This window comes from Oncorhynchus nerka, linkage group LG18 (genome assembly GCF_034236695.1).
Source record: "Oncorhynchus nerka isolate Pitt River linkage group LG18, Oner_Uvic_2.0, whole genome shotgun sequence".
Lineage (NCBI taxonomy): Eukaryota > Metazoa > Chordata > Actinopteri > Salmoniformes > Salmonidae > Oncorhynchus > Oncorhynchus nerka.
Genome location: NC_088413.1, coordinates 51,270,369 through 51,296,944, shown reverse-complemented (window position 1 = coordinate 51,296,944; position 26,576 = coordinate 51,270,369). Strand labels below are relative to the sequence as shown.

At 43.8% G+C, this 26,576-nt stretch overlaps 2 protein-coding genes and 1 pseudogene across 7 annotated transcripts in view; 1 reads left to right on the top strand and 2 right to left on the bottom strand.

Annotated features, from left to right (window-relative positions):
• The first annotated feature begins 455 nt into the window (after window positions 1-455).
• On the top strand, window positions 456-16,129 carry LOC115146055 (26S proteasome regulatory subunit 4). The gene is made up of 11 exons (XM_029687828.2): window positions 456-506; window positions 794-847; window positions 1,044-1,140; window positions 1,330-1,454; window positions 1,689-1,874; window positions 2,010-2,138; window positions 2,406-2,502; window positions 3,084-3,273; window positions 14,328-14,479; window positions 15,461-15,615; window positions 15,749-16,129. The coding sequence occupies exons 1-11, from the start codon at window positions 504-506 to the stop codon at window positions 15,881-15,883; spliced, it is 1,323 nt and encodes a 440-aa protein (XP_029543688.2). The 5' UTR covers window positions 456-503; the 3' UTR covers window positions 15,884-16,129.
• Window positions 3,386-5,509, bottom strand: LOC115146057 (intelectin-like; annotated as a pseudogene).
• Window positions 15,889-26,576, bottom strand: part of LOC115146056 (epithelial cell adhesion molecule-like) — a 27,140-nt gene continuing 16,452 nt past the window's right edge. For 3 of the 6 annotated variants that reach the window (XM_065004164.1, XM_065004165.1, XM_065004166.1), the window contains 11 exons: window positions 20,815-21,024; window positions 19,356-19,414; window positions 18,585-19,235; window positions 18,102-18,275; window positions 17,635-17,875; window positions 17,455-17,526; window positions 17,293-17,356; window positions 17,090-17,191; window positions 16,690-16,872; window positions 16,533-16,589; window positions 15,889-16,450 (listed from right to left, as the gene is read on the bottom strand). In XM_065004164.1, the coding sequence (XP_064860236.1) occupies window positions 16,388-16,450; window positions 16,533-16,589; window positions 16,690-16,872; window positions 17,090-17,191; window positions 17,293-17,356; window positions 17,455-17,526; window positions 17,635-17,875; window positions 18,102-18,275; window positions 18,585-18,663 (1,035 nt within the window). In that variant the 5' untranslated portion in view covers window positions 18,664-19,235; window positions 19,356-19,414; window positions 20,815-21,024 and the 3' untranslated portion in view covers window positions 15,889-16,387. Of the gene's footprint in view, window positions 16,451-16,532; window positions 16,590-16,689; window positions 16,873-17,089; window positions 17,192-17,292; window positions 17,357-17,454; window positions 17,527-17,634; window positions 17,876-18,101; window positions 18,276-18,584; window positions 19,236-19,355; window positions 19,415-19,555; window positions 19,778-20,814; window positions 21,025-22,516; window positions 22,706-26,576 lie in introns of those variants that run through there. The other 3 variants (XM_065004168.1, XM_065004167.1, XM_065004169.1) reach the window with 3 other exon arrangements.

Sequence of the window (26,576 nt, the reverse complement as noted above, 5' to 3'; positions counted from 1 at the left end):
TTGACTAGATGGGACACAGATTATGTCAGATTTGACTTTTCGTAGCAGGTTAGGAGAATTTACCCAGCAGGTAAGGAGAGTTAACATATCAGGTTAGGATAATTAAGTTAAGTTTAGGAAAAGGGTTGGGTTAGTGTTTGCCAAAATACTAAACAAAATCTACTTTTGATCTCAATTTGACCAAAGCTACACTCCTTCTAGCCAGTACCCATTTGCAGAGCATGATAGGCTTCATGTGCCGATTGAATGTACTTAAATGTTTAAAAGCATGGTTGGATGTGTTGGGAAATGGTTTAAAATGCAAATGAATCACCATGAATATTAATTTATTGATAACTCTGTATGTACTGGCGACAGCGTCTTCGCCATTGATTTGGTTCTCACAAAACAGCCATCATTTTCCATCAGTTTTCATAATGTCGATTTTTCTTCATTTTGATATGCTTCGCTTGCCATACTTTGACGTATTACGTAAGCGACGCTGACAGACCGGATAGCAAGCTATGGTGAGCCAGCAGTTTCTCCAAATCAATATTTCTAGTGTTTTAAAGGATTTGATCACTTTTTAACTTAATTTATTATCACATTCTAAACTATCATTTTGTTGAACGTGTTTGCTGCATTTTAATTCCAATCTGCCATTTGCAGCCAGTGGAAACATGTTATCTAGCTAGGTAGATTATGGCTAGCAACTTGTTATAGTTTTGAAGTAACGTTACAGCTAACTTACTGTTACTAGCTAAGTGCTTTTGACTATCTTCACTGTGTGTCCGATATGTGATTTATTTGACAGGGTCAAAGTCAGAGTGGAGGACATGGACCCGGGGGAGGAAAAAAAGACGACAAGGTAAATAATCCATACTAGTAGCTAGCTAACGTTACTCTGTCTCAAAATGTAGTAACGCTAGCGATCTAATGTTGCTAATAACACTAAAGCCAATCTTGTGAAAACTTGAATATTCATATAACCAGTTTGCTACACATCGACTCTTTATGTCTGATAACTGGTCACACTGTTCTGTAACTTTCGCTGGACTATTCAGGATAAGAAAAAGAAATATGAACCACCAATCCCCACCAGGGTTGGGAAGAGGAAGAAGAAGAGCAAGGGACCTGATGCTGCCAGCAAGCTACCTCTTGGTAAGTTAGTTGGGCTACATTTAACTTTATACTTTTCATTGTCACGGCAGAGATCCTTTCTACTTACTGATTTTGAATTGTAAACCGCAACAGACTGCTGTTTACAATGTTACAACGGCTGTTTTTCCAGACAATTTTACCCGTTCCATGCAGCTGAATGATCGCTCTCTCTCTCTCTCTCTCTTTCAGTAACTCCACATACACACTGCAGGCTGAAGCTGCTGAAGCAGGAGCGGATCAAAGACTACTTGCTGATGGAGGAGGAGTTCATCAGGAACCAGGAACAGATGAAGCCCCTAGAGGAGAAACAAGAGGTAGTGTTCTGGAAAATCTATTAAAAAGTCTTGATCTTTATTGTTCCCGACGGGCATTTAATGTGCAGGCAGCATATAAAACGCAGGCTACATACTGTTCATATGGTCCTATCAGTAAAATATGTATCGGTCGATCTCTTTGCATCCCTATAAAACATAACACTATAAAGCCTTCACACTGCACCTTTTTTATCTAAATATTAATGAATTCATCCATCCTCTGTTGTCCTGCAGGAGGAGAGGTCTAAGGTAGATGATCTGAGAGGAACCCCCATGTCAGTGGGGAACCTGGAAGAGATCATCGATGACAACCACGCCATCGTTTCTACGTCTGTGGGCTCTGAGCACTATGTCAGCATCCTCTCCTTTGTAGACAAGGACCTGCTGGAGCCGGGCTGTTCCGTCCTTCTCAACCACAAGGTACTGACTGAGTCTGCCATTACTGACGGAGTCTGCCACTAAGGTGTGTTTGGCTGTTGCCCTGACTCAGGCAAAGAATTCATTGAAAGCTGATATTTACTGTACACTGCCATTGAGTGACGTGTGTGTTCACAGGTCCATGCCGTCATTGGGGTCCTAATGGATGACACTGATCCTCTTGTGACAGTGATGAAGGTGGAGAAGGCCCCACAGGAGACGTACGCTGACATTGGTGGACTGGATAACCAGATCCAGGAAATTAAGGTAGAGCAGTAGAGTATAGTACAACAGTTCATGTTAATTGCTCTACTCAGTCATAGCATTTCAATGCACAAGACTACCAAGATTTTTCCGAACAAACTATTCTGTATGCTTAATGTAAATGGTTACAGCTGTGTCCTTGGAGGCTAGTGTCACTTCAAATTGGAGGTACAGGTTCATTGTAATGGCTTATATGGAACGATATCAAACACATGGTAACCATTTTTCCTGATTGACAACTGTACTTGTGGTTCCCTGTGTTCCTCTCAGGAGTCTGTGGAGCTCCCTCTGACCCATCCGGAGTACTATGAAGAGATGGGCATCAAACCTCCTAAAGGAGTCATTTTGTATGGCGCACCAGGGACTGGTAAAACAACTAAAACAATTGCAGACAGAACAGCATTTGGATATGTCTTTTCTCTGGTAATACTTAAAGGGGTGTTTTCCTGTGCACACATTTAAAGGACAATCTGCAGTTGCTACATTTGATATTATATATACTCTGATATCATTATATATATATTATATTTTCCCATTGATTCTTCAAGAATATAACTTAGAAATGTCTCATGGACTTAGTTCAACTGTCATATCCCATCAGAACCCAAAATATGAGCTTTTTCTACTCCAATGTTTGTAAACAAAGTAAATGTAAACAAACACGGTATAGGCTCAACATGGTTAAAGCTATAATTTTGATATCATGGATGGTTAGTCCATCGCTCAGTCTATGAATTTAAGATTGGTTACATCTTGCTCCATCCTTCAGCTTTTTACTGAAACACTTTGTTATAGTTTCAACTGCTGATTGCACCTTTAAGCCTAATCCTGGACTAAAAATCATTTAAAGGGGAGATTCTCCATTGAACTTGTTTTATAGTCCAAAGCCACATCTAGAAACTGCCTCTAAAAGTGGCATAGTTTGACACTGTTCTTATGATGCGTTAGGGAAAACCCTACTGGCCAAGGCGGTGGCTAACCAGACGTCCGCAACTTTCCTGCGTGTGGTGGGCTCTGAGCTGATCCAGAAGTACCTGGGGGATGGGCCTAAGCTGGTCCGAGAGCTGTTCAGGGTGGCCGAGGAACACGCGCCCTCCATCGTCTTCATCGATGAGATCGATGCCATCGGGACTAAAAGGCAAGGCTAGCGGGGTTTTCAGACCGTGGTCATTGAGGTTCTGTGCAGAGTATGTGTCTTATGTTGATGAGGAGCTCATCAATAATTATAATGAAAAAATACAGTAGGCTCATTTCATGTTCACAAATCTATAGACTACTTTATTGTTACGTTATTGCACAGTGGGAGAAAAAAGTACAAACAAGCACAAACAAACCCACTTTCCTACCGCCATCCCCCTAAATACAACAGTTGTCATTAAGTGTTTTACATTATCTTGGGCTGGCCTAGAGCAAATCACAATATCAGCAACTTAAAGATTATATAAGGCACACGTCTTCACATGTGATGGTACTGAATAGTTATTGTTTTATAGCAGGGGTCTCGCAACAGGTCGATCGCGAGCTGCCAGTAGCTTGCAGCCCAGTAGCTCGTCAAACAATTCCACCTGTCATAAACGATGTGATAACCATCTTGTGGGTTGAAAGAAATACTTTCCCCATAACCTTCTCAATTAAATGCTAACTGCAAAGTAGGGTAAGTAAGTATATTGAGTAAGTGAGTAAGTATATTATTTGTATCTTTGCCTTGAAATTATGTGTAACTTTGCCATGAAATTAGCAGCAACAGTACAGAACCATCGCTTAACTGGCACATTAGACGGGACATTTCTGACTCGATAGATGCGCAATTAAAGGGGAACTCAAATCTAAATGTGTATTTTTTTAAAGTCTGGAAAACGTTTTTATTTAAGCGTTAACGTGGATTCAGAACATCCCATTTTGTTGTTTCTTTATGAACAATTGTCATTTTTTTCTAAAACCAGGAAATTAATGAGAACACAATTTGGGGAAATAAGCAGATTTTTAGGCCCCCCTTAGTTGTTAATTAGCCATTATTTTACCAGGTACATTGACAGAAAACATTGACAATTGAAGGGGGGAGGATAAGAATGTGCCTATTTGAAAGCTAGAAAAATGTTAGTAGTGACAAGTAAAACAATAAAATAAATGTTAAAGTAGCTCATGCTAGGAAAAGTTGGAGCCCACTGTTTTATAGTATTGCTTTAGTTTACAGTAATATAATTAACAAAATTACTGTAATAAAGTAAAATGGCCTGGCCGTCAGCGGTAGAAGAGTAACACAGCTGCCTCAAGCATGTCTTTTGATGCACTCCAGACGTTGTGGGTCCCATAGCCATTCCAGGCAAAGGAGGTGAAGTCCCCACACTGTTTTGGGGCCGCCTCAGGGAAATGCCCACCACCACCAATACAGTATGCATCAACCTGTCCGCCTTTGGGTTTGGTCCCAGAGCAAATAGCTGTGGCTGCCGATTCTGAATTAATTGCTCTGAAACTGATGAAGCCTGGTTCAAACTCCCTTTGAGCGTAAGGGCCGTAAAACGCCTTGGTGGTATGTTTGTCCCCATGGTCATAAACTATGGGAATCGAGGGTCCATTGTTGATCAAAGGTGCCCCAGCGTTGTACTTCACTGGGTACCTGTGGAAGAGTTCATACAGGTTTCCCCCGTATTGGCTCAGGAAGCGTGTCTGTGTGGTAGCGCAGGATGGCAGTGGGGTTCCAGTCTTTCATCGGTTTATTGTTGGGAATGTGCCACACCGACATGTCTTGTGCCTTGATGTCATAGTAGCCAGGATTCTTGTAATCGTCAGCAGTGGCGCCTTCAACATTTCCGAAAGTGTTCATGTTGACCCAGTTGCCATCCCCTTCTGGCAGAAAGGGGTTGCTGCCCTGCTGGCTTGTCCAACGGTCACCCAGCGTGCACTTCCCATAGATGTTGTTCTCGTGTACGCTCGCCACCAACGTCCAGCCGCCGCCGTCTGTGGTCATATCGCAGAAGGTTTGGTACACCACCCCGTTCTCTGTGGTCAGGTAGTACAGCCCGTCTTCAAATTCAAAATAGTGCGCCCTTATTTCCTGGCAGCTTCTGGCAATGTAAAGGCACCTATCTCTTAGTAACTTCTCTCTCTTGGGAACTTCTGGAGCCTTACCCAGAAGTGGAGGGTTTGTATATGACGTGTGTTGCGCCATCAGGAGAGGGATCATCAGCAGAAGAGAACAGTACATCATGTCTGCTGAAGGCTGGACCGGACTCCGAGATGACACTAGGCAGGGCTTCAAGTAGGGAAGGTTTATATAGCCGTTCTTCGTCAACACAGCAGTTACTTTGTCAATTCCAATACTTTGTCAATAGTCAGCTTCTGGAGACACTCGAGAGGCACACAGCATGTGAGCCAATATTTATACTCTGGGTTCAGGGATGAGTTGTACTTGTTGCACGCTAATAGGTCTGTTTCGTTAACCACAAACTCATTTACATAAACCGGGTGCGAAGCCGTCTGCATCGTTAACATAGGTGACAGATATAGAGTGAAAAGGCAATATTGTAGCTTGCAAAACAGAAACCACAAAACAGGAACCATGTCCTCCCCACCCTTGTCTGTTGACCCATGTTCTTGTTTTCACTTCTGTTATTTAGCAATTACAATACCACGTTTTTCATGAGTAAGACCTTGAAGTTGAGCACCCCTCCTATTTTCCTGGTTGCTGAATCACGGAGACCCACCAACACCCACATTTACATGGTATTTGATTAGGTTAGCAACAAACTGAAAATTGATTAAGCAGTAAGTCCCGAGGGGGAGTCGTATATGGCCAATATATCACAGCTAAGGGCTGTTCTTAGGCACAAGTTGAAATCTGGGACGAAAGCAACTACTTAGGTTCTATGTTTGCCTATGCCAAAATAACAAGGAAACGATGCTTACTCAACCAATATTTGCCTGTTGGCAAATATGTTATTGTGCTTTGCACAAACTCAGTGTCCTTATTGGTGTCCACCTTAAGTTTGGGAGGTTGGGGGTTCAATCCCTGGTGGAGTCATACCAAAGACTCCAATGCCTCTCTGTATAGCACTCAGCATTAGCGTCCTGTCCAGGGAGTGTGCTGGTAGGCCGACATTAAGTTGCCTCTCGCTACTGAAACGGGAGATAGGGCAGGAGCCTAAAGGCCGTACTGGCTCGGACAAGACTTACTTGCTTTACTATTGCTTAATGATTGAATTAGCAGTACAGTGGACACAATGTGATTTACATGACTATGTTTTGTATACCTCAATGTGTCATCGCTACGATAGTCTGCATCATTTACATAGGTGACCGTTATAGAGAGAAACCACAGCTTGCAAAACAGAATCTGCAAAAGACCGTTGTCCTTCTGTTCACCTCGTTATTTAGCAATAACAAGTACATATGTGTTCTGCTAATAGGGCCCACCCTCGGCCTAGGCGCAGTCCTCTTCCTGTTCCCTTCACTGTTGTACCAAGGTTTTAATGCGTGTCGGTTGGAAAAAAATTGCTCAGAGAAAGAATTTTGTTTTAACAGCAAAGAAAAATCTAAAACGCATAGGGGTCAAAATGATTGCCACCCCTGTTTTCAATACTCCGGCGCCCTCCCCTTGTGACGATAATGACACTGAGCCTTTTTCTAAAATGTTTTATGAGATTGGAGAACACACTGGGCAAATCTTAGACCATTCCTCCATCACTAATCTTTCCAGATCCTTGATATCCTTTGTGTGCGCTTATGTACCTCCCTCTTCAGTGTACCTCCCTCCACAGGTTTTCATTTGGGATTCAAGTCTGGAGACTGAGACGGCCATTGCAAAATGTTGATTTTTGTGGTCAATGAACCATTTCTTTGTGGATGTTGATGTGTGCTTGGGGTTATTGTCTTGCTGGAAGATCCACTTGCGGACAAGTGCCAGCCTCCTGGCAGAGGCAACCAGGTTTTTGACTAAAATGTCCCAGTACTTGGTAAAGTTCAGGATGCTGTTGACCTTAAAAACAACAGGACCAGTGGAGGCGTTTGAGAATTGTTTTATTACTTGTTAAATCAAACTCTTTCTCTGTGCAATTGTTTTAGTATAAAATAGAATTTCCCAATTTTAGGGGAGCATACAATATAGTTCAGTATTTGTGTTTTATTTTATACAGTATTTTTTTTTGCTCATCTTCATCAAGGGTTTCAATAATTTGGGCGTTTTTCTTAAATACAAAAAAAGGTATGTTGTGATTATTTTTGAGCACTCCTTATTTTCCTGGTTGCTTAATCACGGAGACCTACAGTGCCTTCAGAAAGTATTCACATCCCTTGAATTTTTCCACATGTTGCGTTCCAGCCTCAATTTAAAATTGATACCGTTCAGATTTTGTGTCCCTGATCTACACACAATACTCCATAAAGTCAAAAGTGGAGTTATGTTTTCAAATTAATACAAAATGAAAATCTGAAATGCCTTGAGTCAATAAGTATTGACCCCTTTTGTTAACGCAATCCTAAATAAGTTCAGGAGTAAAAATGTGCTTAACAAGTCACATAATACGTTGCATGGACTCACTCTGTGCAATAATAGTGTTTTAACATGATTTTTTGAATGACTACCCCATCTCTGTACCCCACATATACAATTCGATGTAATGTCCTTCATTCAACCACATAGACCAAGGAAGTTTTCCAATGGTTCACAAAGAATTGCACCTTTTGGTAGATGGCAATGTGGCAAATAAATTCACTTTTTATCCCGAATACAAAGTGTTGTTTTGGGCAAATCCAACACAAGACAAGACATCGTTAAGTACCACATATTTTCAAGCATGGTGGTGGCTGCATCATGTTATGGGTATCCTTGTCATCGACAAGGACTAGGGAGTTTTTTTAATGATAATAATAAACTAAATAGAGTTAAGCACAGGCAAAATCCTAGAGGAAAACTTGGTTCTGTCTGCTTTCCAACAGACCTTGGGGAGATAAATTCACCTTTCCAGCAGGACAATTTTTAAAAAAAAACTTTAAAAATGGTACCTTTTATTTAACTAGGCAAGTCAGTTAAGAACAAATTACCTAAAACACAAGGCCACATATACACTGGAGTTGCTTACCAAGACGACATTGAATGTTCCCGAGTGGAGTAGTTAGTTTTGACATAAATCGGCTTAAATCTATGGCAAGACTTGAAAATGGCTGTCTAGCAATGATCAACAACCAACTTGAGTTTGAAGAATTTTTGAAAGATGAATGTGCAAATATTATACAATCCAGGTGTTCAAAGCTCTTAGACTCACAGAAAGACTCTGTAATCAGTGCAGAGAGCTGTAATCGCTGCAAATGGTGATTCTAGCATGTATTGACTCCGAGGGAGGAATACTCATCTAATCAAGATGTATTAGTGTTTTTTAAAATGTTATTTCCTTTTTTCTTTTTTCTTTTACGAAGTATTTTGTGTAAATCATTGACTAAATGTGTAACCCACAATGTGGAAAAGGTCAAGGGGTGTGAGTACTTTCTGAAGTATGTGTACTTTGTATGTGAACTCTGATAAATAGTCATCACCCAACTTTCCATTGTTCGCCCAATATATGCCATAGTGTCTACCTTGGGATTGGAAGGTTGGGGGGTTCCATCCCCGGTCGGGTCATACAAAAACCTTCATGCATCTCTATGTCCAGGGAGTGTATTGGTAGGCCGACATTAAGTTGCCTCTTGCTACAGAAACAAGAGATAGGCGCCTGCCCTAAGGGCCGTTCTGGCTCGTACAAAGCTTATTTGCTTTACTATTGCTAAGTGATTGAATTAGCAGTACAATGGACACAATGTGATTACAGCAGTGGATTAAGGGGAGGACCATCCTCAGTGAATTTCATAAAACTAAAAATAGTGAAACATCTAAAGTTATCCTTTTTAGATCAAACAATGCTAAATATATTCACGTCACCAAATAATTGATTAAAACACTGTTTTCCACTCTGTAGAGTAGCACCATGGTGTAGCCGGAAGACAGCTTGCTTCCGTCCTCCTCTGGGTACTTTGACTTCAATACAAAACCTAGGAGTCTCGTGGTTCTCACCTCCTTCCATAGACTTACACTGTAATTAGGACAACTTCTGGAGGATGTCCTCCAACCTATACGAGCTCTTGTTGTCCACCCAATCAAAGGATCTGATAATCTAGTATAAGCTACAGCTAGCTAGCACTGCAGTACATAAAATGTGGTGAGTAGTTGACTCTGAGAAAGACAATAGTTATGAACAAATTAAGTTCTTCGAAAAATGAGGAGGCAAGAGAGAGCGAGAGTGCTATATATATATATATATAACACAAATTCACTAACTTAGCTAGCAAATGCAGCTAGCTAGTTTAGCCTTCTCAAACACCCCAGAGGGATGCTATGTTAGCTAGCTGGCTATGACTATCCAACACTGGAACTCTTCCAAGTCGAGGTACGATTTTGGTTTTATTAATTTATTGCCGCCGGGACCCGCTAGTGTAACTGCTAAGCTGTTTGCTGCTGACTGTACTCTGTACAGCATGATTGTAGCAGTTTTACTAACGCATTAATTCTAGTAGCTATGACGTTAATATGGTGACAACGATGTAGGCTGTGTGGCAGTTATGATATGAAGGTTTGGCTTAAAAATATTGTTTTGCCTGGTCACAGACAGCTGATGTGTTGTGAACTGAAGTCCACAAGCGAAGGGAAAAGGTGAGAGGAGGAGAGCGCATAGATGCGAGAAGGAATTGTACAACAATCAAAGGATTGTGGCTCAGTTGGTAGAGCATGGCACTTGTAATGCCAGGGTTGTGGGTTTGATTCCAAAGGGGTACCAGTATGAAAAATGTATTTTACTCACTAGTGGTGCAACGGATCTCTAAACTCACAGTTTTGAGTCACGATCAGATCATTTTTCTGATCAGCAAAAAAAAAAGAGACGAATAACTTTGCTTTCCATTTATTACTTAAAGAACACTTAAAGCAAGGACCCAATATGAGACGTGTTACCTTTGAACAATAGTGAATGAATGTCCAAGTCATCAAAAAGAAGGAAAGCAAAGCAGACCTGATCTTATAACTTCCTCATCTTTAAAAAAAAACTATTTGAAGTATACATTGTCTGGGGAGAGGGGAGACCTCTTTGCAGTCACTATGTCCCCTGCCTTGGAGAACACCCTCTCGCTAGTGACTGATATTCCAGGCACAGCCAGGTAGTGTCATGCCATCATGGCAATGTGAGGGTATTTACACTCATTGCTTTTCCACCATGCCAGTGGATCACCATCCACTGGAACGCCGCTTGCTGCCTTGTAGGATGCCGCCTCCTCTTTGATGGTGTTGGCAAATGTCTTGCCTGTGTCCTTGCTCACAAAGCTCTCCCCGAAAAGCTCCTTTATGGCCAAATAATTTTGTGGAGGAGATGCCTCAGAGTCTGCTTTTGTCGGCTCTGTGGCTTGACCCTGCAGAAAAAATTACTTGATCTATAAAACGAATTATTTATTTTCATATAACTATAATTGTGGCATTAACATTTAATAAAAGCCATTATTATTCCAGATCAATAATGGATGATTCTATAATAGCATTAGCATAGACTAACATTAGACTGCAGTATATTTATTATTTAGGCAATTCACTCTTTTATTTTTTACCTCTTCAGTGGCCACAATCTCAGTGGTGAGCTCACTGTGTCTTCCGACGAAGGGCAGGGTCTAGGTGAGACAGGGACTTTAACCTTGGATCCAGTGCAGTAGATCTATGAAAGTAGTCGTCTACGTTAGGGGGGTATCTGAGGTTCAGGTCCTCTCTAATGGCAGCCTTGACATCTCTAGTGATGGTGCTGTCTTCCTCACTTGGGGTCATGGATTGTAGAATCCTTGTTTTCAGAGGTAGGATCATGAACACAGACAGTGCGGTTTCAGTGCTCAGCCGGGTTTAACTGTTTAGAGGCGTTTGAGCACCTGGAGGACCTCCTCTGCTACTTTTCACGCCATCATCAGACAAGGTGACGGTGTCTTTTCAGGGTCTTGTCTGTCAGTGCAGAGTATTCAGCTGCCTGCTGCTCAAGATAGCTCTCCAACATGTCCATAAGTGGAGTTCCATGTTGTTGTGACATGGTGTATGAGCTTGTGGGTCGGTAGCTGTAACATTTCTTTCTTGGTCTTAAGCACATGAGTGGCTGTTGTGCTTCGGTGGAAAAAGGAAACCACCTTCCTGATCCTCCCAAGGAGGCGGTCCATCTGGTTACCTGAGATTCCCCTTTGAGATGCTAAATTGATCACATGTGCAAAGCAAGCTATCTGTGACCCCAGTCCAGCCTCTATCACTGCATTTACTTGGTTCTTGGCATTATCTGTGGTGGTTGGGTTATTGCTATTGAGCCTCTCTAGCTTCCACTCTGCTACTGCTCCTAGCAGTACCTGTACCAGATTTGTGCCTGTGTGACTCATAGAGGGGGCGTGTCTGTAGTCACAGTCATGTTGCTTTCTGTTACCCTGGAGGTCCACTCCTCTGTGGTGTAGTGAGCATTCAGTCACTTAGCTTTCTGTTACCCTGGAGGTCCACTCTTCTGTGGTGTAGTGAACAGTCACGTAGCTTTCCGTTACCCTGGAGGTCCACCAGTCTGTGGTGTAGTGAGCAGTCACAGTCACATAGCTTTCCGTTACCCTGGAGGTCAACCCGTCTGTGGTGTAGTGAGCAGTCAGTCATGTAGCTTTCTGTTACCCTGGAGGTCCACTCCTCTGTGGTGTAGTGAGCAGTCAGTCACTTAGCTTTCTGTTACCCTGGAGGTCCACTCCTATGTGGTGTAGTGAGCAGTCACAGTCACGTAGCTTTCCGTTGCCCTGGAGGTCCACCAGTCTGTGGTGAGAGCAACAGAGGATGCCTTGGATAATCCATTGACAATTTTGATCTTTTCCTATTCATAAAAATCTGGCACGATCTTCATACTGAAGTGGGTGCGAGAGGGGATTTCGTAGCGTGGATCCACCGTATTTTTGAACCCTTTGTTGTGATAAACATCCCAATAGATTTGGTCATTGCTTCAACCCGGTCTGATTCGTCAAGCAAAGGGCTTAAATGCCGCGGTGAGAAGTTGTTGTCTCTTGGCTGAGTTGACTCCCGTCACTGACACACCAGGGTGATGACACTTTAAATGTGTGGCCACGCTCAATATATTTCCATGATCATACGACTTTCTTGTGGCACGATGCCTTCACACCGTAATGGTGTTGTCCACCACCCTTCTTCCGTCATCATATTTGACAGGGAAGCCAAAATGCTCCCATACATGAGACTTAAATGAAGCAGGAGGCTTTTCCAGTTCTTCAGCTCCTCCGCTAGTCATGTCTGTCACTGCTCTTTTTTTCTTCTTTGCTTTTTGCAATGTGAGCATCCAAGATTGATTCTTTGGGATTCAACATGCCAAAATAATGGAATCAACCTTCAGGCTTCAGAGTGAAACACAGCATCTGTCTTTATCTTTTCACTGCAACTCTGTACTGAGATGTAGGGAATTATCACTTTATAAAGTAACAGCGGCAGTAAAACTGCATTTCACACTATGATGGTTCAACTTGAATTGATCCGTGGTCCACATGCGTGCTGAACCGTGGGGGGGGGTTGATCCGTGGTCCACATGCGTGCTGAACCGTGGGGGGGTTGATCCGTGGTCCACATGCGTGCTGAACCGTGGGGGGTTGATCCGTGGTCCACATGCGTGCTGAACCGTGGGGGGTTGATCCGTGGTCCACATGCGTGAACCGAACGTGCTGAACCGTGGGGGGTTGATCCGTGGTCCACATGCGTGCTGAACCGTGGGGGGTTGATCCGTGGTCCACATGCGTGCTGAACCGTGGGGGGAACCGTGGGGGGGTTGATCCGTGGTCCACATGCGTGCTGAACCGTGGGGGGTTGATCCGTGGTCCACATGCGTGCTGAACCGTGGGGGGGTTGATCCGTGGTCCACATGCGTGCTGAACCGTGGGGGTTGATCCGTGGTCCACATGCGTGCTGAACCGTGGGGGGTTGATCCGTGGTCCACATGCGTGCTGAACCGTGGGGGGGTTGATCCGTGGTCCACATGCGTGCTGAACCGTGGGGGGGTTGATCCGTGGTCCACATGCGTGCTGAACCGTGGGGGGGTTGATCCGTGGTCCACATGCGTGCTGAACCGTGGGGGGGTTGATCCGTGGTCCACATGCGTGCTGAACCGTGGGGGGGTTGATCCGTGGTCCACATGCGTGCTGAACCGTGGGGGGTTGATCCGTGGTCGTGCTGAACCGTGGGGGGTTGATCCGTGGTCCACATGCGTGCTGAACCGTGGGGGGTTGATCCGTGGTCCACATGCGTGCTGAACATGCGTGCTGAACCGGGGTTGATCCGTGGTCCACATGCGTGCTGAACCGTGGGGGATCCGTGGTTGATGAACCGTGGGGGGGTCCGTGGTCCACATGCGTGCTGAACCGTGGGGGGGTTGATCCGTGGTCCACATGCGTGCTGAACCGTGGGGGGGGTTGATCCGTGGTCCACATGCGTGCTGAACCGTGGGGGTTGATCCGTGGTCCACATGCGTGCTGAACCGTGGGGGGTTGATCCGTGGTCCACATGCGTGCTGAACCGTGGGGGGTTGATCCGTGGTTCACATGCGTGCTGAACTGTGGGGGGTGGTCCGGGTTCACATGCGTGCTGAACCGTGGGGGGGAGTCCGTGGTTCACATGCGTGCTGAACCGTGGGGGTCCATGGTTCACATGCGTGCTGAACCGTGGGGAGGGCGGGGGGGTCTGTGGTTCACATGCGTGCTGAACCGTGGGGGGGGGGGATCCACACGGATCACAGATCAACTGCAGTCCGTTACGCCACTAGCACTCGCTGTTGTAAGTCGCTCTTATCTAGAGTGTCTGCTAAATTACTCAAATGTAAATGCTGTTTATTGAACTGGGTGAATGGAATATGAATGACAATCATCCAATATGCTGTAATAGAAATAAGAAATAATAATAGTAATAATAGTAATAGATAATAAGGCCAATGATAATAGAAATAAGGCCATGCTCAAAAAAAATAAAACTGTCCTCCCTCATCTTAAACGGCACCGACCGCCACTGGATTACAGTACTATGTTTTGTATACTTCAATGAACCTCCATGTATAGGAGGTAATCGCTACAATTTTATGGTGTGTCTCAGTGGTTGAGGTTGTGGGCTGACTACTGTGTCCTCTGCAGGTATGACTCTAACTCAGGAGGAGAGCGGGAGATCCAGAGGACTTTGCTGGAGCTGCTTAACCAGCTGGATGGCTTTGATTCCAGAGGTGATGTCAAGGTCATTATGGCCACCAACAGGATAGAGACCCTGGACCCCGCACTCATCAGACCAGGTACACGATAACATTATTATACGACTATGAATCTTCAATTGAAATTACAATGCAGGCTATGCCAACCTAAATTGATACTGACTTTTAGCAAGTAATGATTGGAGATGCAGTATCAAATTGATTTGTAAAACCCTTTTTACATCAGCCGATGTGACAAAGTGCTATACAGAAACCCAGCCTAAAACCCCAAACAGCAAGCAATGCAGCTCTAGAAGCACAGTGGCTAGGAAAAACTCCCTAGAAAGGCCGGAACCTAGAGAGGAACCAGGCTCTGAGGGGTGGCCAGTCCTCTTCTGGCTGTGCTTGGTGGAGATTATAACAGAACATGGCCAAGATGTTCAAACGTTCCTAGATGACCAGCAGGGTCGAATAATAACAGTGGTTGTAGAGGGTGCAACAGGTCAGCACCTCAGGAGTAAGTTGGCTTTTCATAGCCGATCATTGAGTTCGAGGCAGCAGGTGCGGGAGAGAGAGAGTCGAAAACATCAGGTCCAGGACAGGGTAGCATGTCCAGTGAACAGGTCAGGGTTCCATAGCCACAGGCAGAACAGTTGAAACTGGAGCAGCAGCAGGTGGACTGGGGACAGCAAGGAGTCATCAGGCCAGGTAGTCCCGAGGCATGGTCCTCAGAGGGAAGAGAGTTAGGGGGAGCATACTTAAATTCACAAAGACTGATCCTAGCAGCATAAATACTGGAGGCTGAGACGGGAGGGGTCGGGAGACCCTGTCCGACGATACCCCCGGACAGGGCCAACCAGGCAGGATATAACCCCACCCACTTTGCCAAAGCACAGCCCCACACCACTAGAGGGATATCTTCAAACCACCAATTTACTACCCTGAGACAAGGCCGGGTATAGCCCATGAAGATCTCACCCACTGCACGAACCCGATCCAGACAGGAAGATCATTTATCTTATGCGATTGCCCCAAGGAGCATGTCCTCTGATTTGGTATATCTTTTGGTCCCCCACTCCTCAGGCCGTATTGACCGTAAAATAGAGTTCCCCCTGCCGGATGAGAAGACCAAGCGAAGGATCTTCCAGATCCACACCAGCAGGATGACTGTGGCAGACGATGTGACCCTGGGCGAACTGATCCTAGCCAAGGATGACCTCTCCGGAGCTGACATCAAGGTGCAGTAACAAGCTGGGAGATATAAAGACTGTATGCCCTTCTATTTAACTTTTGCCTTCTGGTTTTGCTGCCATCCTGTGGCACCTCAAAATAATTTTCACTGAAGTGTTTAACTTATTTCTCTCACTTCAGGCCATTTGTACAGAGGCAGGGCTGATGGCTCTGAGAGAGCGCAGGATGAAGGTGACGAACGAGGACTTTAAGAAGTCAAAGGAGAACGTGTTGTATAAGAAACAGGAAGGGACACCAGAGGGACTATACCTCTAACAGGAGCGGAACGCACTTCAGAAATGTCCTGTTCTTTCACTTACTGCTTCAAAACTGTTATTGCCTAGTAAAACCTTTCATACATGTTCATTGTATAGTTTGGACTAGATGTAGCCAGCTGTTGGGTATTCAATTCTGCAGCTGTTAAAGTAAGTTGGCTTTCTGAACAAATGAACAATCTTGTATTATGGTCTGTTACCATAACCTAAGTATCACCTCTTGAAGTAAATAAACAATTTGAAACAATTCTGATTTTTATTTCAAATAAAGTACATATTGAATTTTTTTTTTCAACCATGGTCAATTCCTGTTTAATATTTCATTAAAGCAACAGCTTAGAATCCATGTTAAGAAATCAACCAATTACAATATTTCCATAATGTGCAGCTGACTATTGTTTCAGTCAGGGAAAGAGATAATTGGACAACAACTTTGCATATAAATGAACTGAGGGACAACTAAAAAAATAAAAAAATATACTATAACCAACAAAGATAAAGTATGTCACATGACAAAGTAGGTCATGGTAGCTTCTTGCTGTTCCAGGTCGTTGTTCTGCCCTTGAACCTGCATTTAAAAAGGGAGAGTAAAACACAGGACAATACATTGAGTTCAGATTAATGCCGCAATTTGTTGTATCAGACTATACCTCAATGACTTCAAACTGGAATCTCCTCTCCAGCAGAGCTTTCCTTTGTACCACCACCTGACAATAGTGATGGACAAAGAGAGAGAGAAGTTGTGATGTGAGGATTGCAGTGGTATTGTACTGAATCTAGTGTACAATTAGTTTTGCTCTTACTCACAGACACAGAAACACCAATGATAATGGCCAGGGCAATGATGAGGATGAGGGCAGCAAAGCCTGGCTTGATGGTCATCATGTCCATGTGTTGGTGGTCATAGTGAAAGAATAGGACCTTGACGGAGTCCCTCGCCACCTCTAGTCTCCGGCCGTCCACCTCAAACCCAAACCTGTTGCTTTTCAACTAGACAGGATGGCAAAACAGTTCAATTTCACTGCATAGTTAAAGCAAAAAATATTAGCACCAGGCATGCCAGATTGAACAGACCTTTATACAAAAAATATTATTTCTTAAAATATGGAGCCCCCGTCGACTGTTAAAGATATATTCAATGACTTTACAAGCAAACAGCCTTTTTGAAAGGTCTGAAAGCAGATACAGCTCTTACAAAATGTCTCACATCTCTCTCAATGTAGTAGGCCACAGTTGCTATGTCCACTGGCTCTTTGTCTGTCCTGTCGTCAGTCAGCCGGATGGACACTACTTGGTACAGTTCCCGCACCTGAGGACGTGGCCGACCGGCACAAATAACATATTCATAAAGACAGAGCTCACTCACAATCTCAAACGATAATCTATGAGGAAACATGCCTGCTTACTCACAGTTATGTCTAGGATCTGTGTTTTATCCAGCATATATTCCCTGTCCAGCTTTAATACCAGCTGCCTGAAACAATGGTGCCGTGACAACATAACTTTTCAATAAAAATTGTATTTAATAAAAAACTGCATATCAATGGGTTACTACAGAGGAAGGAAACAAACCTTTGTATCTCATCCATGGTTTTTGCAACAGGTGTGAACTCCACTTTAAATGTGAATTGAATATCAATGACACTACAAATGAAAGACAGAACATAATTATTGATCACTTATGTATTTTAGAAACAATATATAATACATATTAATAATAAAATGTATAGTTTTCTTCATGATTTCACTCACTGGACTGTGACCAGCCTGTCACATTTGAGGGGGTCATGTGTCTTGTCAGAGACTGGGACTCCAGCCTTGTTAACACACCAGCATAGTTTGGTGTCCTCCTCTCTGCACTGTTTAGGTCTGAACATACCAGCTCCATCACAGTTTGGATGGTACTTTGTCCCTAAACTCCCCCCAGTTAACATGGTTCCTGTCCTGTGCTTGCTCAACATCTCCAGGTGTATTAGACGACACTTGGGAGTCACTGATGAAGAGTTCAATAACATGAGATATTTCCAATTTCATATATCATTCCAAATTTACTCAGATATCAGATAGACATAGCCTACAGAGTAATGTGTGTGAATTTATACAAAGGAAGCAATTGAACCACTTAATTTATGTCCAAGCCTAAATGTCTAAAATCATACTGATATACAAGACAAATCCCACTGCAGATAAGAGATATAAGCCACAGAAGATGGTCTTACACTGGGTGCAGTTGACAGTGATGTTGTCATAGCCTCGGAACACAGGTTCACAGGTGCCACAGCGGTTGACATGGCAGGTGACATACTGGTTGTGATGACATATAGCTTCTCCACACACTGTGTCAACTTCACAGTCTTCCCGGACAGGAAATGCATCATCATTACATTCTTTATCTGTGATCAGAATATAGATCATCATGAATGGAAGTAATTTTCAAATATATAAGGTAAAAGTTCTGTTGATCTGATTTCAAGAAAAAACATAAATTCAGCTATTAAGTGAGAAGCTATGAAGACTACATGATATCATGTTACCATATATTTCACTAATGAAATTCTACATCACCATAGCACAGCCTGAGTAGTTGGTATCAAGTAGAAATGTAGCATTTAGTTAGTAGCATGTAAAGGCAGAGGCCAATCCAGTAAACTCACAGAGGCACATTATAATAGGTTAAAGGTCATCAGAAGTGACAGACTCACCTGAGACAGCCAGAGTGGATGCTCTACTACTCTGAAGGATAAGCAGTAATGAGACTATATAAAGCTTCTCTACCCTCATGTCTGCGTTTCCTCTCTCCTTCCCTCCTGACTCCAAAGTGTACACTCCGGTGTGCTCCGTTCCACACCATTTAGCTGTGATGTCGTTATCCCGCAGGAAATGCACACTAGCATCCCTCAGGATTCACAATGCGTGAAAGGCTTAGAGCTTATTTTGAAATAAAGGTTGGCAGACCAGTGTTGGGAAACAAAACATTCATTTTAAATTATCAGAGTAATCCATTTTTTTTATCAGTTTAAACTCAAGTCCTTGATATAAAAAAAAAAATATATGGACATTTTTGAATTAACACATAATACAGCGTGTGTAAAATCATTTATTCACACTGTTTGAAAAGTAAAATGCTATTTTTTCTGAGGACACTGTTCTATTGGTCAGTGCACGACGTCTGGGTGTCCACAGTAGTGTCTGAGGAAGCCAGGCTCCTATTGCACTGAGTTTTAGAGCCTCAATCCTCCAGCAGTATGTCCACCTCCTCCATGGAAACTCTGTCTGAGCTCCTTCTCTGTCATCAGGTCCAGGAACTCCTGCACGTGCTCAGGAAAGAGCTGCACCGTGTCCATGTATAAACCCTGTGGATGAACACACGCGCACACACACACGTCAGAAACAAGTTCATATATTCTTACTAAAACACACCAAAGAGCTACTAATTATCACTGTTTCATCATTTCATCTGTCACTGTGCTCACCTTGGCCCATGGGACATCCTGGAGAGCACTCTTCCCTTCTCCACTTTCCCTTCTGACACCTATAGTACACAACAAAACACCTGACGTCAGCTTCAGCCATACTTCCAATGCTCCTTCATCATTCGGCTATTGGAACTGATAACTGGATAATGATTTAGGGGTATGTTTTAAAGAGGTGTCTTATCAGGAAGTTCATGTACATCCTCCACAGCAACGGACAGTGGGACCCCGTGCTCTGTTGCTATGGCGTTCTCAAACAGTGAGCGAATACGTTTGCTTGGGCCGTTCTCTGGAAGGTTGGAGAAGGTGTCGCCATAGCAACCAGACCTGCCAAGAAAGCAATAACAACTCCGAAAAATCATCCAGTTAGCTAACCCAATGAACTTCAATCTAAATGTGAGCTACTGCAGACTAGTACTATCTGTGTGTGTGTTCTGTTATCAACATTATTTGATTAAATTGATACTGATTAAAGTCTTCCATCCTCAGTGTTCCCACATCTGTAGAGTCTACCAGCTGCTTCCTCTGCTGCTCTGCACTGATGGCGAACAGGCGCTAGCTCTGGTCACGCTGTGGAAGAAGCGGCATGCCCTGCCGCCGCTGTGGTAGGCACATAGAGCTGCCACAGGGGGGCACTCGAGGCAGAGCAGGCTAGCGCCGAGGTCAGCTCCAGTCTGAGATGGCTGACTGGGTACACGCGGGTGCTGCTGTGGTAGCACAGCAGTGCCGCCTGCTGGACAGCCAGGGCATCACCCTCTGAGGCAGTAGAGCTCTGTGTCTGTGTCGCTCGCTGCTAGCTGCTCGCTGCTAGCTGACCCCTGGGCTGACATACTGGGGTGTTGCTCCAGCCTCTCCCTGGCCAGGCTGTAGACTGCATCTGCAGCATCAACCCCCACAGTCAGGTAATGGAACAGGGCATACCACCCCACTAGTCCTTTGACCTGCCCGGCAGGGAGCTCACCACCGGCTGCTCATATGCCTTCCTGGGCTTCAGAACGGCCACTGGAGCCACCTGTCCAGTGAAGGGGGCATACGAACTACCCTCTGCTAGCTTGGTGAGGATAGAGACCGCTCGTGAAGACACTGCGGTAGTGGTATTTGGTATTTTATTAGGATCCTCATTAGCTGTTGTAAAAGCAGCAGCTACTCTTCCTGGGGTCCACACAAAACATGAAACATAATACAGAATGACATAATACAGAACATCACTAGACAAGAACAGCTCAAGGACAGAACTACATAAAGGCACACGTAGCCTACATATCAATGCATACAGACCAACTATCTAGGTCAAATAGGGGAGAGGAGTTGTGCCGTGAGGTGTTGCTTTATTTGTTTTTTGAAACCAGGTTTGCTGTTTATTTGAGCAATATGAGATGGAAGAAAGTTCCAGGCATTAAATGCTCTATATAATAGTGTATGCTTTCTTGAACTTTTTCTGTATTTGTATTTCTCATACTGGATCCAGTGCAGTGAGAAGACGGATCTCTCCTGAGTAGAGAACAGAAACTCCTCCCCCTGCTTGCACAGCCACGCCCCCCTCCTGGTGCCCTGCAGCGAAGTCATGTGACCCACGGGGCTGACGGGAAGGTCGTCAGAGGTGAGTCAGGATCATGAACGTCCCCCAGCAGAGCCAGGTCATCCAGCAGCATGCTTCAGGAACTGTAGGCTATAACAGGAAGTGTCAGCAGGATTTAATAAATGTTTTCCTCATCAATCTACACACAATACCCCCTAATGACAAAGCCAAAACAGGTTTTTAAACATTTTTGCAAATGTATTAAAAATAAAAAAACAGAAATAATTTACATAAGGATTCCGAATCTTTGCTATAAGACTCATAATTGACATCAGGTGCATCCTGTTCCCATTGATCATCCTTCTACAACTTGATTAGAGTCCACCTGTGGTAAATTAAATTTATTGGACATGATTTGGAAAGGCACACACCTATCTATATAAAGTCCCACAGTTGACAGTGTGTGTCAGAGCAAAATCCAAGCCATGAGGTCGAAGAAAAACATTTAAGGTCCCCAAGAACACAGTGGCCTCCATCATTCTTAAATGAAAGAAGTTTGAAACCACCAAGACTCTTCCTAGAGCTGGTCAAACTGAGCAAACGGGGGAGAAGGGCCTTGGTCAGGGAGGTAACCTAGAACCAGATGGTCACTCTGACAGAGCTCCAGAGTTCCTCTGTGGAGATGGCAGAACCTTCCAGAAGGATAACCATCTAAGCAGCACTCCACCAATCAGGCCTTTATGGTAGAGTGGCGAGGCGGAAGCCACTCCTCAGTAAACGGCACATGACAGCCTGCTTGGAGTTTGTCAAGAGGCACCTAAAGGACTCTCAGATCATGACAAACAAGATTCTCTGGACTGATGAAACCAAGATTAACCCCTTTCGCCTGAATACCAAGCTTCAGGTCTGGAGGAAACCTGGCACCATCGCTACGGTGAAGCATGGTGGTGGCAGCATCATGCTGTGGAGATGTATTTCAGCGGCAGGGACTGGGAGACTAGTCAAGATCGAGGGAAAGATGAACGGAGAAAAGTATAGAGACCCTTGATTAAAACCTGCTCAGGACTTCGGACGGGGGTTGAAGGTTCACCTTCCAACAGGACAACGACCCTAAGCCCATAGCCAAGACAACACCAGTAGTGGCTTCTGGTCTCTGAATGTCCTTGAGTGGCCCAGCCAGAGCCTGGACTTGAACCCGATCGAACATCTCTGGACAGAACTGAAAAAAGAGGTACAGCGACACTCCCCATCCAACCTGACAGAGCTTGAGAGGATCTGCAGAAAATAATGGGATGAATTCCCCAAATCGAGGCTGTAATTGCTGCCAAAGGTGCTTCAACAAAGTAGTGAGTAAAGGGTCTAAATACTTATGTAAATATGATATTTCAGTTTAATTTATTTTTATACATTTCTAAAAACCGTTTTTTGCTTTTCCATTATGGGGATTCTGTGTGTAGATTAATGAGGAGGAAGAACTATATAATAAATTTTAGAATAAGGCTGTGACGTAACAAAATGTGGAAAAAGTCAAGGGGTCTGAATACTTTCTGAATGCACTGTAAATAGCAACGCTAGGACCCATTTTTAATGGTAGATTTATCCCAGGTTTGGCACCACTATCACCAGTGATTACAGCCAATACCTGTAAGTCCGGGTCCTCACAGTCCTCCACCGATTAGCCTTTGGTTTTGTCTGCCCTCCACGGCAGCCAATAGATGGCCTCATGTAACGTCTCCGCGTCCAACCAGATCCTCCACTTGGGCCAGGTCTTATCCTTCACCTCTGATTCCTCCTGATCTTTATTATCTTCATCATCTGTCACACAGAGGTTCTAAAGGTTCAAGGGATACCATTTGTATGTCTCTGTGTCCAGTATGAAGAAAGTTATAGGTCGTTTTGTGAGCCAAGGCTAACTAGCATTAGCAGACACCCATAGACTTCCAGGCATTGTGCTAATGCCAGTTAGCAATTGCACTAAGGCTAGTTAGCAACTTCCTTCAAATCCCATGCAGACATAAAAATGGTATCTACGAGTTCATCTGACTCTGGGGAAGTTGATAAAGGGCCTCATTGCCAAAATCCTGAAGTATTCCTTTAACATTACGACTTATATCGCCAACATTTCCTTACGCTATGAGGTTACTAGTGTAATTAGTGATACAACACAGGGAAGGTTAAAGGGACACTTGTGGGTACCATTTGTATGTCTCTGTGTCCAGTATGAAGGAAGTTAGAAGTCGTTTTGTGAGCAAACTTCATGTAACGTGTTACCACGTATATATTTATATTTACATATATTTATATCAATCAATTCCTATATAACACAGTAATTAACACTAAGCACAATCACAGAGTGGGCGGAGGAGTGGGAATGTCGGTTATTTCAACAATGTAATCATTTTATGGGTTGAGGGCAGTTGTCTCTGTCTGCGCTGAGGTCAGCAGTTCTCCTGACAGGAAGAACATTAGGCTGCACTGCAGGACAGCCTGCAGGACAGTAACAGGACCATGGCAGGACAGCATGTGTCTCTCTGCCATCAACATAATGCTGCCAGTGCACGTTTCTGGCTGCCATCAACAGAGTGCTGCAGTGATTAGCAAACCAGACCTCCATGGAGAACAGCAGAAACTCATTAGTGTAGAATTTAAGGTGGTACTGTTTAATACTGCTCTAATTTCTGGACAAATTGCTCAGATCATTTTCTAATAATCTGATGATTACAGAGTAAAGCCACAGGGAGGCTCTCTCTTCCTCATTAAAGGGGAACTGCACCCGCTGACTTGGCATAGTTTTTTGGCTCGCTCCTCAAGAAAGGCTGGCGGCCATGACAGAAGCCAAACGTGAGTTGATGTTTGATGTTGGTGTTTCTTGGGTGTGTCCTTGCCACCACCAACAAAACCCAGAAGCTTGTCAGAACCTTGCCCACAGCTGTTCACCAGTCCCAACGTCAACAGTGAGGAGGCGACTCCGGGATGCTGGCCTTCTAGCAAGAGTTGCAAAGAAAAAGCCATATCTCAGACTGGCCAATAAAAAGAAAAGATTAAGATGGGAAAAAGAACACAGACACTGGATAGAGTAACTCTGCCTAGAAGGCCAGCATCCCGGAGTTGCCTCTTCACTGTTGACGTTGAGACTGGTGTTTTGCGGGTACTATTTAATGAAGCTGCCAGTTGAGGACTTGTGAGGCATCTGTTTCTCAAACTAGACACTCTAATGTACTTGTCCTCTTGCTCAGTTGTGCCCCGGGGCCTCCCACTCCTCTTTCTATTCTGGTTAGAGCCAGTTTGCGCTGTTCTGTGAAGGGAGTAGTACACAGCGATGTACTCAACTAGTCTAAAGAAGGCCAGTTTTATTGCTTCTTCAATCAGGACAACAGTTTTAGCTGTGCTAACATAATTGCAAAAAGGTTTTCTAATGATCAATTATCCTTTTAAAATGATAAACTTGGATTAGCTAACACTGTGCCATTGGAACACGGGAGTGATGGTTGCTGATAATGGGCCTCTGTACGCCTATGTAGATATTCATTTTTTTTTAATTATCTGCCGTTTCCAGTTACAATAGTCATTTACAACATGAACTATATCTACACTGTATTTCCTATCAATTTGATGTTATTTTAATGGACAAAAAAATAGTTTTTCTTTCAAAAACAAGGACATTTCTATGTGACCCCAAACTTTTGAATGGTAGTGTACAGTTGAAGTTGGAAGTTTACAAACGCTTAGGTTGGAGTCATTAAAACTCGCTTTTTCCACCACTCATTATGTCATGGCTTTAGAAGCTTCTGATAGGCTAATTGACATCATTTGAGTCAATTGGAGGTGTACCTGTGGATGTATTTCAAGGACTAACTTCAAACTCAATGCCTCTTTGCTTGACATCATGGGAAAATCAAAAGAAATCAGCTATGACCTCAGAAAAAAAATGTAGACCTCCACAAGTCTGGTTCATCCTTGGGAGCAATTTCCAAACGTTCATCTGTACAAACAATAGTACACAAGTATAAACACCATGGGACCACGTCATACCGCTCAGGAAGGAGATGCGTTCTGTCTCCTAGAGATTAACGTACTTTGGAGCGAAAAGTGCAAATCAATCCCAGAACAGCAAAGGACCTTGTGAAGATGCTGGAGGAAACCGGTACAAAAGTATCTATATCCACAGTAAAACAAGTCCTATATCGACATAACCTGAAAGGCTGCTCAGCAAGGAAGAAGCCACTGCTCCAAAACCGCCATAAAAAAGCCAGACTACGGTTTGCAACTGCACATGGGGACAAAGATCATACTTTTTAGAGAAATGTCCTATGGTCTGATGAAACAAACATAGAACTGTTTGGTCATAATGACCATCATTATGTTTGGAGGAAAAAGGGGGGGCTTGCAAGCCGAAGAACACCATCCCAACCGCGAAGCACAGGGGTGGCAGCATCATGTTGTGTTGGTGCTTTGCTGCAGGAGGGACTGGTGCACTTCACAAAATAGCAGATAAAGCTCTGTCAGGTTGGATGGAGAGCGTCGCTGCACAACTATTTTCAGGTCTCTCCAGAGATGTTCGATCAGGTTCAAGTCTGGGCTCTGGCTGGGCCACTCAAGGACATTCAGAGACCCGACGCTTAGCATTCAGGCAAAAGAGTTCAATCTTGGTTTCATCCGACCAGAGAATCTTGTTTCTCATGGTCTGAGAGTCCTTTAGGTGCCTTTTGGCAAACTCCAGGCAGGCTGTCATATGCCTATTACTGAGGAGTGTCTCTGTCTGGCCACTGATTGGTGGAGTGCTGCAGAGATGGTTGTCCTTCTGGAAGGTTCTGCCATCTCCACAGAGGAATTCAGGAGCTCTGTCAGACTGACCCTCGGGTTCTTGGTCACCTCCTTGACCAAGGCCCTTCTCCCAGTGATGGAAAAAGTACTACATTGTCATACTTGAATAAAAGTAAAGATACCTTAGTAGAACAGAACTCAAGCAAAAGTGAAAGTCACACAGTAAAATAATACTTGAGTAGACATCATTTTCAAATGAAGCAGTCTGCCAGATCAGAGGCAGTAGGGATGACCGGGGATGTACTCTTGATAAGTGTGTGAATTGGACCATTTTCCTGTCAAAATGTAACGAGTACTTTTGGTGTGAGGGAAAACGTATGGAGTAAAAATTACATTATTTTCTTCAGGAATGTAGTGAAGTAAAAGTAAAAGATGGCAAAATATAAAGACTAAGTAAAGTACAGATACCTATAAAAAACAACTTAACATGTACTTTAAAGTATTTTTACTTAAGTACTTTACACCACTGCCTTCTCCCCCGATTGCTCAATTTGGCCGTGTGGCCAGCTCTAGGATGAGTCTTGGTGGTTCCAAAATTTTTACAATTAATAATGATGGAGGCCAATGTATTCTTGGGGACCATCTATGCTTCAGAAATGTACCCTTCCCCAGATCTGTGCCTCGACACAATCCTGTCTCAGAGCCCTACGGACAATTCCTTCAACCTCATGGCTTGGTTTTTGCTCTGACATGCACAGTCATGTGGGACAGGTGTGTGCCTTTCCAAATCATGTCCAATCAATTGACTTTACCACAGGTGGACTCCAATCAAGTTGTAGAAACATCAAGGATGATCAATGGAAACAGGACGGACCTGAGCTCAATTTCAAGTATCATAGCAAAAGGTCTAAATACTTATGTAAGGTATTTCTGTTTTG

Excerpts from the sequence above, each read along its gene's own strand:
- LOC115146055 (XM_029687828.2), top strand. Across the intron at positions 1,141-1,329 it reads TGCCAGCAAGCTACCTCTTG|TAACTCCACATACACACTGC; the intron begins GTAAGTTAGTTG and ends TCTCTCTTTCAG. Across the intron at positions 1,875-2,009 it reads CCGTCCTTCTCAACCACAAG|GTCCATGCCGTCATTGGGGT; the intron begins GTACTGACTGAG and ends GTGTGTTCACAG.